The sequence below is a fragment of the Lygodium microphyllum genome, chromosome 8, assembly GCF_053477565.2.
Source record: "Lygodium microphyllum isolate KBCC chromosome 8, Lygodium_microphyllum_v1.1.10, whole genome shotgun sequence".
NCBI lineage: Eukaryota > Viridiplantae > Streptophyta > Polypodiopsida > Schizaeales > Lygodiaceae > Lygodium > Lygodium microphyllum.
The window spans coordinates 111921222-111938950 of record NC_141142.1 but is presented as its reverse complement, the minus strand read 5'-3'; the positions used below and the strand labels follow the sequence as shown (position 1 = coordinate 111938950).

At 37.1% G+C, this 17729-nt stretch overlaps 1 protein-coding gene across 1 annotated transcript in view; it reads right to left on the bottom strand.

The window, feature by feature from the left end:
- Positions 1-16939, bottom strand: part of LOC148032748 (uncharacterized) — a 129979-nt gene extending 113040 nt beyond the window's left edge. Inside the window, exons 1-2 of the mRNA XM_087683961.1 lie at positions 16663-16939; positions 16135-16566 (exon numbers count right to left, since the gene is read on the bottom strand). Coding sequence (XP_087540087.1) covers positions 16135-16566; positions 16663-16833 — 603 coding nt within the window. The 5' untranslated portion in view covers positions 16834-16939. The remainder of the gene's footprint in view (positions 1-16134; positions 16567-16662) is intronic.
- Positions 16940-17729: the final 790 nt, after the last annotated feature.

Genomic DNA, 17729 nt, shown 5'->3' with positions numbered 1-17729 from the left:
AGAGAGAAAGAGAGAGTCAAAGATAGCCAATTCTATGAAAAACAATGTATCTATCTATGAGAGATTGTGAGAGAAAACTATGAAGACAATGAAGATGAATCATATGTGATATTATTTCCATTCAAAGTGGTGTTTCTTTTTGTCTATCAATGAAAAATATGAAGAATATGAAGAGAATGATGAATTTTGTTGAAGATAAACCGTGGGAGTTTGTTTCTATGATGATGCGGCATGAAGATTTCTTGCTAGTGGTATTCTTTTCCTTCTTGTGGTTCTCTAAAGAATGAAACAAAATCTTGTTGATGTTACAAGATAGATTTTCTTAAAGTAGAAACCCCTTTTCATTGGTGTCTCTCTTGGGGCTCCAAGGAATGTCGACCAAGATGATTGCATCATTTGTGTAGACTTTCTTTTTGTCCATCACTCACTAGCATCCCATAAACGTCCCTCTTTGGCCTCTTCTCTGGCTTTTCCACTAGTCCTAGGGCCTTCTTTAAAATTTATAAACTAAAAGCAATTTCCACCCCTCTAATGGTATCTCTTTGCCTAATTATTATTTACTATGCCGATGTTCATTTGGGCACAAAGGTCCTCAAGAACTTAGTGCACTTGCTATGGTTGATGTCCTACCCGACCTTCTCTAGTTACTTAGCAAGGTTGCATTGTTTTATAATATACCTAATGGCCTCTTTAGATTTCATCAATCCCCCCAAATTGTGGATGCTAAGGTATTTTAGTTAGTTTAACACACGTATCTCTATGCCTATAAGCCATATCTTCTATGTTTCTCCTCCAAGAATGGGAGCATGTTGGCTTTATCCTATTGATCTACCATTTGGGTTTCTATTGCCACACAATAGTCAACAGTCAATTATCTTTAAAGGACATTTATTGAATAGAAGGTAAACGGGATGATCAGTCAGTTCATACAGAAGCCTTGCAAACCACACTTGGATGTAGTCATGAGAATTTTGAGATATGTAAAGAGTACCACAGATCATGGGCTGTTTTATGCATATGGGAAACCCCTTGACTTGATGGAGTATACTGATGCTGCTTGGGTTGGTTGCACTTATGAAAGGAGGTCAACCAACGGCTATGCATTTGGATTGGGTAGTAGCATGATCAGTTGGCAGAGTAAGAAATAGCCTACAGTTGCACTGTCTAGTATGGAAGCAAAGTATCGTGGTGCGGCCTTTGCAACCTGTGAAGCTATGTGGTTACAGAAGTTGCTGAATGACTTGAGAATACACTTGGACATCAAAGTAAGGCTGTACTGTGATAATTTAAGCAGTGTCATGTTAGCAAGTAATCCTATTTATCATGCAAGATCGAAACACATTGAGGTTCACTACCATTTCATCAGGGAAATGGTTTTAGCAGATCAGATTGACTTGGAGCATGTGAAGACTGAAGACCAGGTAGCAGACATCTTTACCAAATCACTTGGTAAAGATAAGTTCATTCACTTTAGACAGCTACTTGGAGTGATGCAAATGGTTTGAGCTTTTGGTTTGAGCTTGAGGGGGAGTGTTAGAAATCAAGCTCCACCCATCAGTTTGTCTTGGTGTGTAACCGACATGTGTGACAGCTACTGTGTACAGCTATCTCCATGTGACTACATTAAATAAGTCCGGTTAGTAGTTAGTCAGTGACTTGACTAGAGTTAGTCAGTCTAGTTTACTTTACATTGTATTGTGTGGTTTAGTACTATTCTGAATAATGAAGAAAACACAATGAGAGCCTGAAGGCTCATGGATATGGAGTTTTCCCTATCTCTCTCTCTCATCTTTGAACAACAAAAAGAGTAAGGCTAAACCATACTATCAAATATCATGTGAAAATTGTAGACCTAAAAGTTGGCACAGCTCGATGGTTGGTTGGCCATAACCAAAACCCCAAACTCTTAGTTTGCCTTATCTAAAATTCTGAACCATGGTCTACCTAGCAATGTTTGATAGGAGTTACCTAATCCCTCCATGTGGAGTACAACAAATTTGAACCTAAATTTCAAACTTGCTATTCTAATCAATTGATTCTTCAAGATGCCCAAAGTCTGGTGTCTCATCTCATCAACCATCTTTACTTGAAAAGGTGCAAACACCAAACCTTGTAGCTTATGAACAATATATAATTCTTCAAGGATGATATTAACCCTTGATCCTCCATCTAGCAAAACATCATTAAATTTTCTTCCCAATGTAATATACTAGTTCTCACAGCAAGTCAAATAACTGGAAATTTATGAATTACACCATAATTGCAAATAAATACAAGAAATACACCATGTTTGCAAGGAAGCCATAGCCAAGGTAGCTAGGCATGAAATAGTATTGCCATGGAAGGCTGAGAATCATAGATGTAAGCTGCAACATGAATACTCACCTCATGTCAAGGTGGGACATGGTATGCACCCCATATCTTGGTGGCTAAGAGCATGCACCCTCTTAGTTGGTGGGAGGAAGGAACCTCAAAGCATGTATTGTTTGAAAATGTCAAAAAGATCCCTCACAAGTTACATCTCCCCCTTTTATACTTAATCCCCTAGCCTAGTCTAGACTAAGGTGACTTATGCTTTATTACAAGCCATCCTGGCCTAAAAGAGCTTTGTCCTCAAAGCTGAATTGGGAACAAATTATAAAGATGATTACAAAGATGGCTTGAATCCTTTGGGACCATGCTGTAATGAAGCTCCATGTTGATGAAGATCAAAGAAGTTGATGAAGAAGGATCATATAAATGGAATAGAGTGGCATCAACTATCCAAAACAAGTTGTAGTACAAAATTGTCCATATCTTAAGCTAGAAGTGGCCAATTTCCACATATGAGATATAGAAATGTAGAGGACAACATGAGTATCCAGTCATGCCTTCAAAATCGAATTTTGATGCCGATGAAACAACTTTCACACAGAAATTGAATATGGCAAGTTATTTACTGCCCTGTTTATGAACTGTCCTCTTGCTTAAGCCATGGAAATTGTTTCAAATATGATGCTTGTTGCCATGAAGACTCTTCAATAGGCAAACCCTTCCATTTGACTAGGTATTCCACAAGAATACGATTCCTTAGAACCTTCTCCCACTTGCCAATAATCTTCTCGGGCTCATATATGATGAAACCATCATCATCCAAGGGAGGTAGTTCTTCAAGAACTTGAATTTGAGGACCCACATACTTTTTAAGCTAAGACACATGAAAGAGATTATGGATTCTTGTGTTTGAAGGTAAATCTAGTTGATAAACAAGATCCCCAACTCACTTGACAATACAATAAGGACCATAAAACCTATGAGCAAGTTTGTTGTGTCCTCCTTTAAGAGAAGAATAATGTGACTTGGGAACTTTCAAAAATACCCATTCATCTTCCTCAAACTCCACATGTCTTCTTTTCTCATCCGCATAGACCTTCATTGTCTCTTGAGTTTTGAAAATGTTGTCCTTGCATTGCTTCATAAGGGCCTCCATCTTTTCCAACTCCTCACGGGCTTGTGGATTTACATCGTCATGAAACAATGCAGAGGGTATTTGTACTTTGTGGCTATATAAAGCTTCAAAAGGAGAAATTCCAATGCTCATATGGTAAGTATTGTTGTAACAAAACTCCGCAAGATGGAGCCATTGGTCCCATGCATTTTGTGTCTCATGGAAAAAGTACCTCAAATAAACTTCTAGCCATTTGTTAACTCTTTTGATTTGCCCATCCATTTGTGGGTGATATGCAGTACTAGGAGTCAAAAGAGTCCCCATTGAAGAGAACAAACTTCTCCAAAAGCTGCCCATAAACTTTGTGTCGCGATTGGACACAATCTTCATTGGCAAACCATGAAGCTTGAAAATACATTCCATGAATTGTTGAGCCACTTGCTTTGCTATAAATTGGGCCTTAGTAGGGATAAAATGGGCTGATTTAGTCAACTGGTCAACTAACACATAAATGATATTCCACCCATGCTTAGTTGTAGGCAATCCCACAATAAAATCCATAGAGATATCAGTCCACTTGCCTTGAGGAATAGGGAGTGGCTGAAGTAAGCCGCTAGGTAGAAGAGATGAGTCTTTATTTTGTTGACATAGGGAAGACATTGCATCACATAATCCTTGACATCCCGCCAAATGCCCTTTCAATAGAAGCTCTTATGAATGTTGTCACATGTTTTGAACAACCCATGATGACCCGCTAAAGGTGAAGAATGTATCTCATGCAAAATACGGTCTTTGAAAAAGAGGATTGTGGTAGACTCTACCATGATACCATAAAAGATCGTTGTGCCAATTGAAATTGGGATACTCTTCTCCTTTTCCTTGCTGAAATCCATTCATCATCTTTGATGCTTGCTCATCAATCAAATATTCTTCTTGGATGTCATGAATCTAATCCTTATGTACAATTGAAATTGAAGATAAAGAACATGCCCACACATGTGATAAAGTATCCGCCACAACATTATCTTTTCCAGCTATGTAGGATATTTCAAAATCATAGCTAGCCACATCCTTTGTTTAGGGGACAAATTGTTGGGAAAGGAAGTATTTTAACACATGATGATCGCTCTTCACCTTGAAATGGCTGCCATATATATAGTGATGCCACTTTTTGATAGCATGCAAAATTGTCAACATCTCTTGTTCATAGACATGTAGTTGACACTCCTTGTCATCAAGCTTGCGACTTTCATAGGCTATAACTGCATGGTCTTGATACAAAATAGCCCCAACTCCTCTTCCACTAGCATCCACACATATGTCAAGAATCGCGTGGTGGGAGGACTTGCTCAAGATGATGTGCCGAATACACACAGAATGCACAAGGAGAAGCTCACTCAAGAGACAAGAAGAGAGATGGAGGCCAAAACGTTTTCTTGCTGGTTTCTTCTTCTTCTTTCACACTCTTTACAATGTAAACAAAGTATAGATAAGATACAACATAAAGGAAAGTGGCCTACTAAGTCAAACAATGCATAATCGACTACACTAGTCGATTGGCGCTATAACTATGCCAGCTGGTGTAAATAGGTGTAACAACCTGAATATAATAAGTAATGAGTCAGTGGCCATGTGAGAGTCATAATGACCAGCGACATGCTAAGTGTAGACGTGTGGACCCATCTAACCAGGCGGTCCATCATCAATGTCCGTGTGTGTTGAGCTTGTCATCTCAACACTTTCCCTCAAGCTCAACTGCATCTCTGCAACTCCAAGTAAGCTTCGAAACTTTTGAAGCTTCTCTGTACCCAATGCCTTCATTAATATGTCAGCTATCTGATCCTATGTGCTGACATACACCAAGTCAATCTCACCTGCTAGTACCTTCTCTCTCACAAAGTGGTAGTATACCTCAATATGTTTTGTCCTAGCATGGAACACAGGGTTCCTAGCCAATTATATACTGCTCATGTTGTCACAATAAATGACAACTGGACCTTCCATCTGCACATCCAAATCAGCCATTAACTTTTGTAGCCATACTACCTCACATGCTGCAACAGCAGCACCTCTATACTCAGCCTCTGTACTCGACAAAGCAACTGTAGATTGCTTTCTGTTGCTGCAAGCAACTGCTGCACTACCAAGAGAGAACATGTATCTGCTGGTAGATCTTCTATCAGACATACTACCAACCCAATCTGCATCTATGTATCCAAACACCTGTACATCTGTACCTGCCTCATAGAAAAGTCCATAATGTAATGTGGACTTCACATATCTCAATATGCGTCTGACTGCATCCAAATGTGGCTTTCTAGGTACTTGCATAAACTGACTCACAAGACCAACAGCGTAGCTCAAGTCTGGCCTTGTAATGGTCATGTAGATCAAAATCCCCACTATCCTCCTGAACATAATAGGGTTTTCTATCTCATCCCCAACATCAGCACTCAACTTTATATTCTGCTCCAACGAGACTGAAAGTGGTTTGCATGCTGTCATACCATACTTGGACAACATATCCAAGCCATACTGTCTTTGGACAACCATATACTATCATCACATCTAATCACCTCAATGCCAAGGAAGTACCTTAGCTCACCTAAATCCTTCATCTCAAACTTCTTCTTCAAAAAATCCTTGACTTCAGCAATCCCACTATCACTATCACCTGTAATAATCAAGTCATCCACATAGATGACTATGATGACCAAACTTGCATCTCCCTTTCTCACATAAAGTGAGTGATCAACATCAGAAACATAAAAGCCAATATTGACAAGATACTCTCTGATCTTGTCAGACCATGCTCTAGGTGCTTGCTTGAGCCCATAGAGCGCCTTCTTCAACCTGCACACATACGTGGGATGCTCTAAATCTTCATAACCTGCTGGTTGATCCATATACACTTCTTCCTACAAATCACCATGCAAGAAGGCATTCTTCACATCCATTTGCTGCAGCCTCCAACCTTTGGCTGCTGCCAAAGCAATCACACATCTGACAGTTGCCATCCTAGCAACTGGACTGAAGGTTTCTTCATAATCTATGCCATATGTCTGAGCATAGCCTTTTGCAACTAGCCTAGCTTTGTACCTACTAATAGAACCATCTGCATTGTGCTTAATCTTATAAACCCACTTACATCCAATAGCTTTCTTGCCCTTCGGCAATGATACTAGATCCCAAGTCTTATTGGCCTCTAATGCAGCCATCTCCTCATCCATTGCTGCATCCCAATGAGCATGACCAACAGCCTCCTCAAAACATGTGGGCTCAGCATCCTCAACTAGTTTCATCATATAAGCATAATGGTGAGATGCATAACCTTCAAAACCAAATCTTTTAACAGGGTATCTGACTCTACTAGATCTGCGTACTACCGGATCACTCAATGGAGCCTTTACATTACTATGAGCTCTCTGTACACCTGGTGTCCTGACAGAAGGAATACCAAGCTCATCATCCAAGCTCCTTGAGTCACTGGAGTCTCCATCAAGAACGGCATCAATGCCATTTGACACTTTATTCTTTCATTTGTCTTCACCTGTAGTGCTACTAGATGCACCTGGAGATGTAGAGGTACTCCTTAGTCTCCCAGACCAAGGACTACCAGATGATGGGCTCTTGAAGAGAACCTGCCACATCCCCTTCCTGAACTGGAGTAGAAAGCTTGGACCTGTTCACCACTTCTTTCAGATGTCTCACTCTGCATGTTGATCTCTTCACTGATCATAAGGGAGACCAACTCATCGAAATCTGGAAATGGCTTTCTGACATATATGGAAGTTACAAAAGACTTCCAAGCATTTCATTGTTAAGTCCACCCAAGGTAGACGATACCAAATCATCATCATCGGGCATTGCATCAATCGTTGCCAATGCATCTGCAATGCTCCTTACCTTTAATGCATACTCATTGATAGACATCTTCCCTTTCTTCAATGTATTCAACTCTTGCTTGAGTTGAATCTTTCATGCCTTTGTATTTATGGAAAATATACTTTCAAGTATGGTCCAAGCTACATATGAATTCTTTGCATTTCTAATATGTCCCAGCATATTATTGTCAATTACTGTAGACAGCCAATACATGACCTTCTTGTCTTTTGCATTCCATTCCTTCCATGCCTTTGTCTCTTCTGCAGTTGGAGGATCACTCACCTCCGGCTCCTTTTCTTCACCTGAAACAAACTCGTAGAGGCCTTTTCCAATAAGGAAGTTCGTGACACGGAACTTCCATGAAGGGTAGTTGTTCTTGTTGAGCTTCTCAATGATGGGGCTTCCACTGTTCTCTGCCATTATCACAAAACTAATACCAAACAACAAGCAAATCTTCTGCAACCCTCGACCTGTAGTGCATAGCAATATACCAAACAATCTTTTTCACTGTCTGCTCAACAATACATGCAATCTGTAACCTGTTTGCAGATAAACCTTATGTTTGCTTTCTGCAAACACCTCAAGAATTACAGATTCGCAATCTGTAACCTGCGCATCCACTTTCGGTCAAAATAGTCGAAATCACAGTGTACCCTGAAACTGCTGTCCGCAATCTTGCGGCTCTAAAACGGAGCCTGAAACGGCCTCAAATGCCCAAAACAACTACGGAAAAAACCCTAAAGGGATTTTTCTACAGAATACATAGCGCTCTTGGCGCACACCAAATCTCACTGCAATCTGAGATTTTTGCTCTGCCCTGCTTCCGGTGCCTCCACAGGCACTATCTAAGAGAAAGAGTGGAAGGATGGGAGAGCTTCTTACCCGTGGCTTGCTTGCTCAAACCTTGCTTCTTCTCCTTCACTTCAGCCTTCGAAATCAGCCTCTCTCAGTGCCGCGGCTCTGATACCATGTTAAGAATCGCGTGGTGGGGAGACTTGCTCAAGATGATGCATCGAACACACACAAAATGCACAAGGAGAAGCTCACTCAAGAGACAAGAAGAGAGATGGAGGCCAAAACGGTTTCTTCTTCTTCTTCCACACTCTTTACAATGTACACAAAGTATAGATAAGATACAACATAAAGGAAAGTGGCCTACTAAGTCAAACAATGCATAACCGACTACACTAGTCGACTAGCGCTATAACTATGCCAGTTGTAAATAGGTGTAACAACCTGAATATAATAAGTAATGAGTCAATGGCCATGTGAGAGTCATAATAACCACCGACATGCTAAGTGTAGACATGTGGATCCATCTAACCAGGCGGTCCATCATCAATGTCCGCATGTGTTGAGCTTGTCATCTCAACAATCCACACATATGATGAATTCCTTAGAGAAATCCGGGCATACAAGAATAGGTGTTGAAACTAATAGAGATTTAAGCTCAATCCCAAAAGAAAGCCTCTTTCTTCAACCTATCAGTCAAAGGAGCCGCTACATGAGCATAAGTTTTTATAAACCTCCTATAGAATGAAGATAATCCAAGGAAACCTCTCAAGGAAGTAGAATTCATAGGAGTAGGCCACTCTTTGACACATTTCACCTTATTAGGATCCACACGAATGCCTTTCTCTCCCACAATGTGACCCAAGTATTCCACTTCATCTTCCATGAAAGAATGCTTTGACATTTTGGCAAAGAATGTGTGTCTTCGTAATGTGTCAAAGACCTCTCGCACATGCATTAAATGCTCATCCTTGGATTTTCTATAAATGAGGATATCTTCAAAGAATACAAGGACTGTTTTGAATAAGAAAGGCTGAAATATCTTATTCATGAGTGCTTGAAAAGTAGTGGGTGCATTTGAAAGCCCAAATGGCATGACCAAGAAGTGGTATAACCCTCTTTCAGTCCTAAAGGATGTTTTATACTCATCCCCTTCCTTCATTCGAATTTGATGATAGCCCAAACGAAGATCAATCTTGGTGAAGACCTTTGCATCTTTGGGCTCATCCAAGAGGTCATCAACGTGAGGAATCGGGTATCTATTATTCACTGTGGACTTGTTAAGCTCCCTATAATCAATGCACATGCGAAAAGACCCATCTTTTTTCTTAATCAAGAGCACAGGAGGAGAGGCAAATAGAGATTGACTTCGCTGAATTAAACCCATTTGCAGCAACTCTTTAACTTTTCTTTTCACCTCTTCCCTTTCAAACTTTGACAAGCAATAGGGAGGTTTTTTTATGGGTTTTGTATTGGGCAACAAGTCAATCTTGGGCTGATCAATGGAAGAATGGTTCATCTTTTGAAGCTATGGGTGCTTCCTATATCAATCAAAAGATGAACCATTCTCCTTTACAACCGGTCCATGCATCATGAGAAATTGTACATAAAAAACCACCCAGATCAAAAGGAAAATTATCCACAATATCATAGAATTCATCATTATTTCCTTCATTCTCTTCATGCATTTCTTCAATCATAGAGTTTGCTTCCACATGAAATACATTCTCCTATTCACTTTCATCCTCATCTAGATCATCGATGATGACAAAGTTAAGCTTGCTATTTTTGGATTTGCATTTCAGCCTATGGTCTTGTGTCCACTTTTCTCCACACGAAATATAACCCTTTGGCCCTCATGTCTCTAATTTGTTCATTTGAAAGAACTTTGTTATAAATGTTGTTTTGAGATCCTTTTTGTGCATTTTTCAGCCCTTGCAAAGCTTTGCTTTGTTTCAGCCATTGGTCTATAACCATTTCCTCCACTTGGTTTTGATCCATAGACCATTGGATCCAACATTGCCTTCTTAAATTCCTCCCAAGAAGCAAAATTGTGACCAACTCTTTGAATATATCTCCATCATGTATGCACGTAGCCTTCAAGATGGAGTGTCGTAAAATAGATATTGGATTCATCATGGTGAGGGAAAAGTGTGAAGTACATCTCTAATTTGTTTACCCATTCTTCCCACTCCGTTGGAGATGCATTATCCCCCTTGAAGTTGGAAATGGTAATTTTTTCTTTGTACTCCCTTTCATTATAGGTTGGCTGAAAATTGTTGGAGTGCTGCTCCTTTTCCAAGGATTTGGATAGTTGCTCGTAATGATCATGCATCCCAATGTTCAGCATACGCATCTCTCTTGAAAGCATAGAGTCTTCAAAAGGTTCGTGAGACAAGGGATTTCCATCATTACCCATTCGTGCACTATGAGCATTACCAATGCTTGCAATATCATCTTATTGATCACGATTGAGGGATTCATTAGTGTTGTTTTTATCATTGATATATTCTCTGATATTTTCTTGAATGGTCTCCATGACTTGATCTTTTCTTTTGTTTTTGGCCATTATGAATAAACACCATATTAGAGATTTTGGGAATTTCCCAAGTCCCACTTTGAATGAATGTCTTACTTTTGTGAATGAAAGAGAGCACTATGTTTATGTTTATCTTTAAAGGGCACTTTGTATGTTACAAATATGAGATCAGACATCTTGAGAGCTTAAATGATGAATGTACGCTATGTGGCTGTTACAAGATTTGGAATTCACCTCTATCTTTTCTAGCATACTAACGAAATATGATGTTGTATGGTGGTGGAAACATCAAGGAGGCTTAACTAGTATATACCTAGGAAATTTCCAAGTTTAATGTAAGAATACAAAGGTTTGATGGAGCGGAGAGAGAATTTAGAATACAAGAGCCTTAAACATTGTATGAAAATATATTATCATGGCCAAAATTTATAATGTTATGGATTTGAAGATATTATAATACGAGTTTTTTCTTTTAGATATAGCATCATTTAAAGTGACATGTATAAGTTTCATGAACTAGGACCTTAAAAGAGTCACCACTAACTAGGTGTGGTTTAATAACTTGATCTAATACCATATCGTAATAAGTTTGGATAACCTATGATGTGATGGTTATTTTTTTGTGTAAACCAATAGACACAAGTATGTCAAATAATTGCTCACTCCATTTACATTTTTTGTATGTATATGCATGATATATAAATATCTTTTATTCAAAATTTCTATCTATCTTGACAATATATGGACAAGATGGATATTGACTTTGGCCAAAATTAACGAGTTTCACACCTTGACTAGCTAAATGAATTTTCATATCATAAAATAAAGATTTATATACCAAGCTAGAAGTTTATGATTTTTCTAAGACTAAAGATTTAACCTTTGACCAATGGTTTGTGTTTTCAAAGAAATAGACATAAATTTTATAATCAATCAAGACTTATTTGTTAGCTAAGACATAAAGTACAAAATTGGACTTAAACCACTTTATAAGAAATTTCAACACAATCAACTAATGTTATTGAAAGAATAAAAAACATTAAGTAGATTCTCCTCATTGATATTAGTGGCATTTAAAAACACCAAGGTAGCTACACAAAACACTTTAAATTTTTAACAAGCATATATTTTATAGCCATGCAAAATCCCTTAATGTAAGGGATATATTTACTATGGAAGTCAAAATTAGTCCATATAGAGTCATTGTCTTGTTGCATCATGTATATTGGAAAAATACAACTTTTGTAGATAGCTGCACTACCATTTATGAAATGTTTGTGATATCCTAACTCATGAGCAAGTTGCATTGCTTCCATATCTTTCAAAGTAGAGACTAAATGAGTCTGCTTTAACATGGATAATTGTGAGTTGTTCAATGTAAGTGATAGAAGATGTGAGGTATTTGTTGAGTATGCTTGTATAGTAGATGGTTATAAAGTACAAAATAGGATTTAAACCACTTTATAAAAAATTTCAACACAATTAACTAATGTTATTGAAAGAATAAAAAACATCAAGTAGATTCTCTCATTGATATTGGTGGTGTTTAGAAACACAAAGGTAAGTACATAAAACACTTTAAATTTCTAACAAGCATATATTTCATAGCCATATAAAATACTTTAATGTAAGGGATATATTTATTATGAAAGTCAAAATTAGTCCATATAGAGTCAGCGCCTTCTTGTTAATCATGTATATTGAAAAAATACAAATTTTGTAGATTTTGTATAAAACATTTAGCTACACTACCATTTATGAAATGTTTGTAATATCCTAACTCATGAGCAAGTTGCATTGCTTCCATATCTTTCAAAGTAGAGACTAAAGGAGTTTACTTCAACATGGATAATTGTGAGTTGTTCAATGTAAGTGATAGACGATGCGAGGCATTTGTTGAGTATGTTTGTATAGTAGACTATCATAAAGTACAAAATAGGATTTAAACCACTTTATAAGAAATTTCAATACAATTAACTAATGTTATTGAAACAATAAGAAACATCAAGTAGATTCTCTCATTGATATTGGTGGTGTTTAGAAACACCAAGGTAATTACATAAAACACTTTAAATTTCTAACAAGCATATATTTCATAGCCATGCAAAAGCCTTTAATGTAAGGGATATATCTATTATGAAAGTCAAAATTAATCCATATAGAGTCAACGCCTTCTTGTTACATCATGTATATTGGAAAAATACAAATTTTGTAGATTTTGTATAAAACGTTTGGCTGCACTACCATTTATGAAATGTTTGTGATATCCTAACTCATGAGCAAGTTGCATTGCTTCCATATCTTTCAAAGTAGAGACTAAAGGAGTTTGCTTCAACATGGATAATTGTGAGCTGTTCAATGTAAGAGACGGATGACGTGAAGCGTTTGTTGAGGATGTTTGTATAATAGATGGTCTCTTGAAGCAAGAAGTAATTGAAGATTGAACATATATACCATCTTTATCAATCATGGTCTCGTGCGGTGCTGATGATGAAGATGAAATACCATCATTCTCTGCTCTAGTCCATTCATCAATGACAACCTTGAATTGAGCATACAATTCATGTCCATATTGAACTGGATCCTGTCCATATCGATCAAACTTGATGACTTCACGTGCATCATGGTATTTGCTTAAGCGAGTCAAGTATGGTAGAAGTTCTTTGATCAAGATAGAGTCTTCACGATCAATATCAAATGTTTTTGGATAAATGCAATTCTCAACAGGATTTGGACATCCTTTGTAAGGACTATCATCTATGAGAATAGTCTTGGTATGCTGACAAACATCTCCATATTGATCCCATACATACTTCAAAGGCTTGAACATTGCTTCTACTCCCATCTTATCTGGCCTATATATGATTTTGAGTCGATGTCTATGACATTGTTCTTGGCCCCAAATCATGAAGAAAGGATACTTCCTTTTTGCATGGATCTCCAAGCACTTAATAATTGCCATGACATTCTTATGTAAAGCTGTTGACCAAACTCCCACTTGGAATCTTGCAAATAAGGCTTCAAGAAACTCCATACATCCTAGTCGAAGAACAAGCCATTGCTTTCCCATTTGAAAGCTTTGAAACCTTTTAGACTTAGCAAAGCATCGTTGTAAAAGAAGACCATTGAGATCAAGTATTACACATAATTGTGTTGCATTTCTTATCAAGGAAACATCAATCACATCATCGTGCTCTACTGTTGTTGAATCTGCTAGATATCCAACCATAGATGTCTTAGTTGAAGTTACAAAGAAGAAAAAGAAGCACATTAGATTCATTTACTTCCTCATCATTCTACCTAATTTTTGAGCTATAAACTGGCATAGAACATTAAAGCAATTTAACTTCACATTGACAAATACATAAATAGGTACTACTTAAAAAATGATGTCTTAAGAAAAGAGACTGTTGACCATGTGGTCAAATCTAATCAAAAGTAATATCATGAGGTGAAAAAAAATATATATGACAAATTTTTTGAAGTAAAATCTATTCTAATAAAGTCATTTTTCCATATCTACTTTTTATCGCTAGTTATAAGTATACTTGAGATACTAACAATAGATTATTAGTTGCACAAATTATATTATCATTATAATATTTAACATACTCAATTTTTAAAAAGACCTTCAAAATGGCATGTACAAAGATGTTTATTAGTCCTAATTATTAAAAGAAAATTTAAACATGATACTTTTGACCATGTGACCAAAACTATGTCACATATAAGTGACACATGACAATTTAATTGAGATAAGTTATACTTTATTTGAATAAGTTTTCATAGTTTCTTCTTAAGGACTAACCATTCTATTTTTGAACTAGTTATATCCCATAGATATTTAAACTCATGAATTGTAACAAGGATTTTACCTTAATATTCCATATACACATCTCAAAAGATACTTTGGAGAGAAATCTTTGTTGCAATATTTATAACTGAGGTAAAACTCCTTTGGGAGGTGCAATGAATCTTTTTTGGGGTGTGCAATATATTGTTGGCTTTCTTATCCTAAGGTACATGCATAGACATACACTAGTGATGTAGTAAAAGAGGCTATAAGAGATAAGAGATTTGACCATGTGGACAAATCTAACCAAAACTAACATGACAAGATCATAACACAACACATATAAGAGTTTAATTGAAATAAGATCTAAAATAGACTTAAGTAAATTTTGCATAGATAGCTCAAACTTTTCATTATGATAAGTATTCTTACACACTAGATTACAATTAAATAGTTATCCTTACAAAGGATGATAAATTTTAATGAGCTCTTTAATACCGATTTGGTAAAATATTTACTTAAATAAAATTTTTAAACCAAACATGCTTGGTACCTTTTATAAAAAATTAAAAAACCAAAGACATAGTTTCTTTAATTAATATCATCAAAGAAAGAAAATATTGCAAATGCTAATGGAAGTAACTTCTCAAGAAAAAAATCAAAATTACATCAATGTGTCTTCCTTGATGAAAGGAGAAGGAACAGAGTTTAAACACCTGAAGTAGCCCTTAATTTCTCTTTCATAATTAGACTTGCTATATCTTGGCTTGATTCTTCTATGCCCTCGGGTGGTACTTCAAGAACTTGAACTTCAGTAGGAGGAACCTCTTGGGAGTTTGAATTTTGTTTGGCACTCTCATGGACCCTCCACAATTGTGCTTCAACCTCTCTTTGCTCTTGAGTGTTGCAAACCACTGCAATAGTCTTCATATGATTTATCAATGCCACCTTAGATGCAAGTCCACTTGCATATACATCAAATACAACCTCATGAGCATCATTGAATGCTTTGATTGTAGTTTCCATAACTTTCATTTTCTTTCTCAAAACGGCCTTTGCAATCCTTTGTTCTTCTTCAAGATCTTCATCATTGCACTCCTTGTCCAAGCCTTCAAAGTCCAAAATGGAAGGCTTGTTGACATTGTTTATATATCGCTCAAAATTGATGAAGCTTTTCTCCATGGTCACTAATGTCAAAACCACAAAAGAATCTATAGATCCAAAAGCAAATGTTCTATCCATTGGTAGGAAGTCAACACTACCAACTAGCATGCGATACTTGCAAGAAATGCTCTCAAGAGCATTTTCCAAAGCTGCCATTTGCTTTCGATCAAGAAATGATAACAACATGAATTGTTTAGGTTCACATGTCATTTGTAGTAGAGTGGATACAACCTTTCCAAACTTTATAGAGTCCCATTTCATTCCCTCAAACCCATGTGCTGCATCTAGAACAACAACCCCAATGGTAATTGGATCTCTGTAAACATTATGTATAAGATCAAAGGTTTCTAGATTGCATCCGACAACATATACACGCCAAGGGGAAGTAGTGGAGGATTGAAGAGGATTTTGTTTTTTTCCAATTAGGAAGTTCACAATATCTTTTGCTCCATTTGGTAGGGACCCTGCATCAGCTCCACATGTGAGCTTCTTTGATACCCAATCATTGCAAATGCCTAAAATCTTTGTGTAGACTTCATCATTGATATCATAATCATCAACAAGCTCTTCCCAAGTTTTCATCACAGCGCTACTTTCTGGAACTGAAGCATTGAAAAGAGTGACTAATTCCTCCTTTAGGACCCTATCTTGCTTGATTTGCTTAGCCCTTGTTTCCATGTCAATCATATCTTCCTTATCCCATTTGTTTCTAAGAAAAAGGATATGACCTTCATTGATCTCCTCTTGTAGTGTAAGGATGTCTCCATCCTTTAAACCCATAAGGCAACGAAATGCAGCAGGAGAAGGTTGCCTTCCCTTTTTTCTCGAACTCTCCTCTTGGGATATAAGTTCACCTCTAGAGTATCTCTTCATGATTTTGATCCAACTATCAAATATTTCTTGGGAGCTAACAATCATATGGCAATCTCTAGATGCACAATTTTCTCCAATGTATGCCACAAATCTCTGCAAAAAAAAGATCAAAATAGTGAGCATAGAACAAAAGAAAGAGCATCACACTAATCTTCACAAAAAAAAGAAGGTAAGCTTATATATGATTACCTGCCATGGTACTCTTTGAGAGCTTGTCTTAGAAAGCCCTTGTTGGGGTTTTGGTGGAGAACCAAATGCTAGCCACTGATCTCTTAATTGTTGAAGTTGCTCAACATAAGGTGCATTCTTCATAACATTATGTGATTCCATATTTGTCATTCGTGAAAGCTCAATGCACATTTCCGCAGGACAATCAACTAATATTCTAGCATTTCTTGTGGTGTATAAATGCTTGGTTGCTAGACAACGTGTAGTATTACTCTGAATATATATCTTTGCTGCATGAATTGAGTGAAGCCCTGATATAATCCAATAACTATAAGCGTCCAACCTATTAGCATCCACCTCATCACGATGCATGGGTCTTTTCTCATTGTTGTCTTGTACAAAAGGCATAAGATATGCTGCTGTTGCTGGGTTCATGGCAGTCTTTATGAAAGACGTGGTTAGCTTCTCTACATAATCCCAACATAGTGACCTATAAGCATACAAAGGAGGTGCCTCATAACACCTATCAACGAGAATAGGAAATTGTGTTGTTGGCCCAAATGGAAAGAATTTTTCAAACATGTGAAATCCTGATTCTTCCTTCTTTCCCTTCTTCTTAACTATTTCAGGAAAATCGAATGTTCTTTCTGCTCCCTTGACCTCAAGAGAAATTATTGGCTTTGCAGGTGTAACTTCTAACATGGAAGGTAAAGTGGCATCATTCTTAGTAGTGTTAGCAGACATACTAACAACAAGAGCTTGTGACAAGGAACTTTGTTGAGGTGATTTTGACTTTGAGCTTGTGGGATTCCATGAATTATTTTCTTCTTGAGGAGAAGATGAAAATCTCAAGTCTATTTGTTTATCTTGGAGCTTCATTCTTTTGTTGGGGCGATCACATTTTCTTGATAGGAAAAGTAGCTCACTATTTTGAACAGCTTGGAATGCTAATATAATGTCTTCTGTGCCCTTTACCTCCTCAAATAAGGTCCATCCCATTGTTTTCAAAGAGTATTCTTCATCCTCTTTAATACTGGCAAAGTGAAATGACAAAGGATCAAGTTTGTATACTACATTTTTCCCCTTGA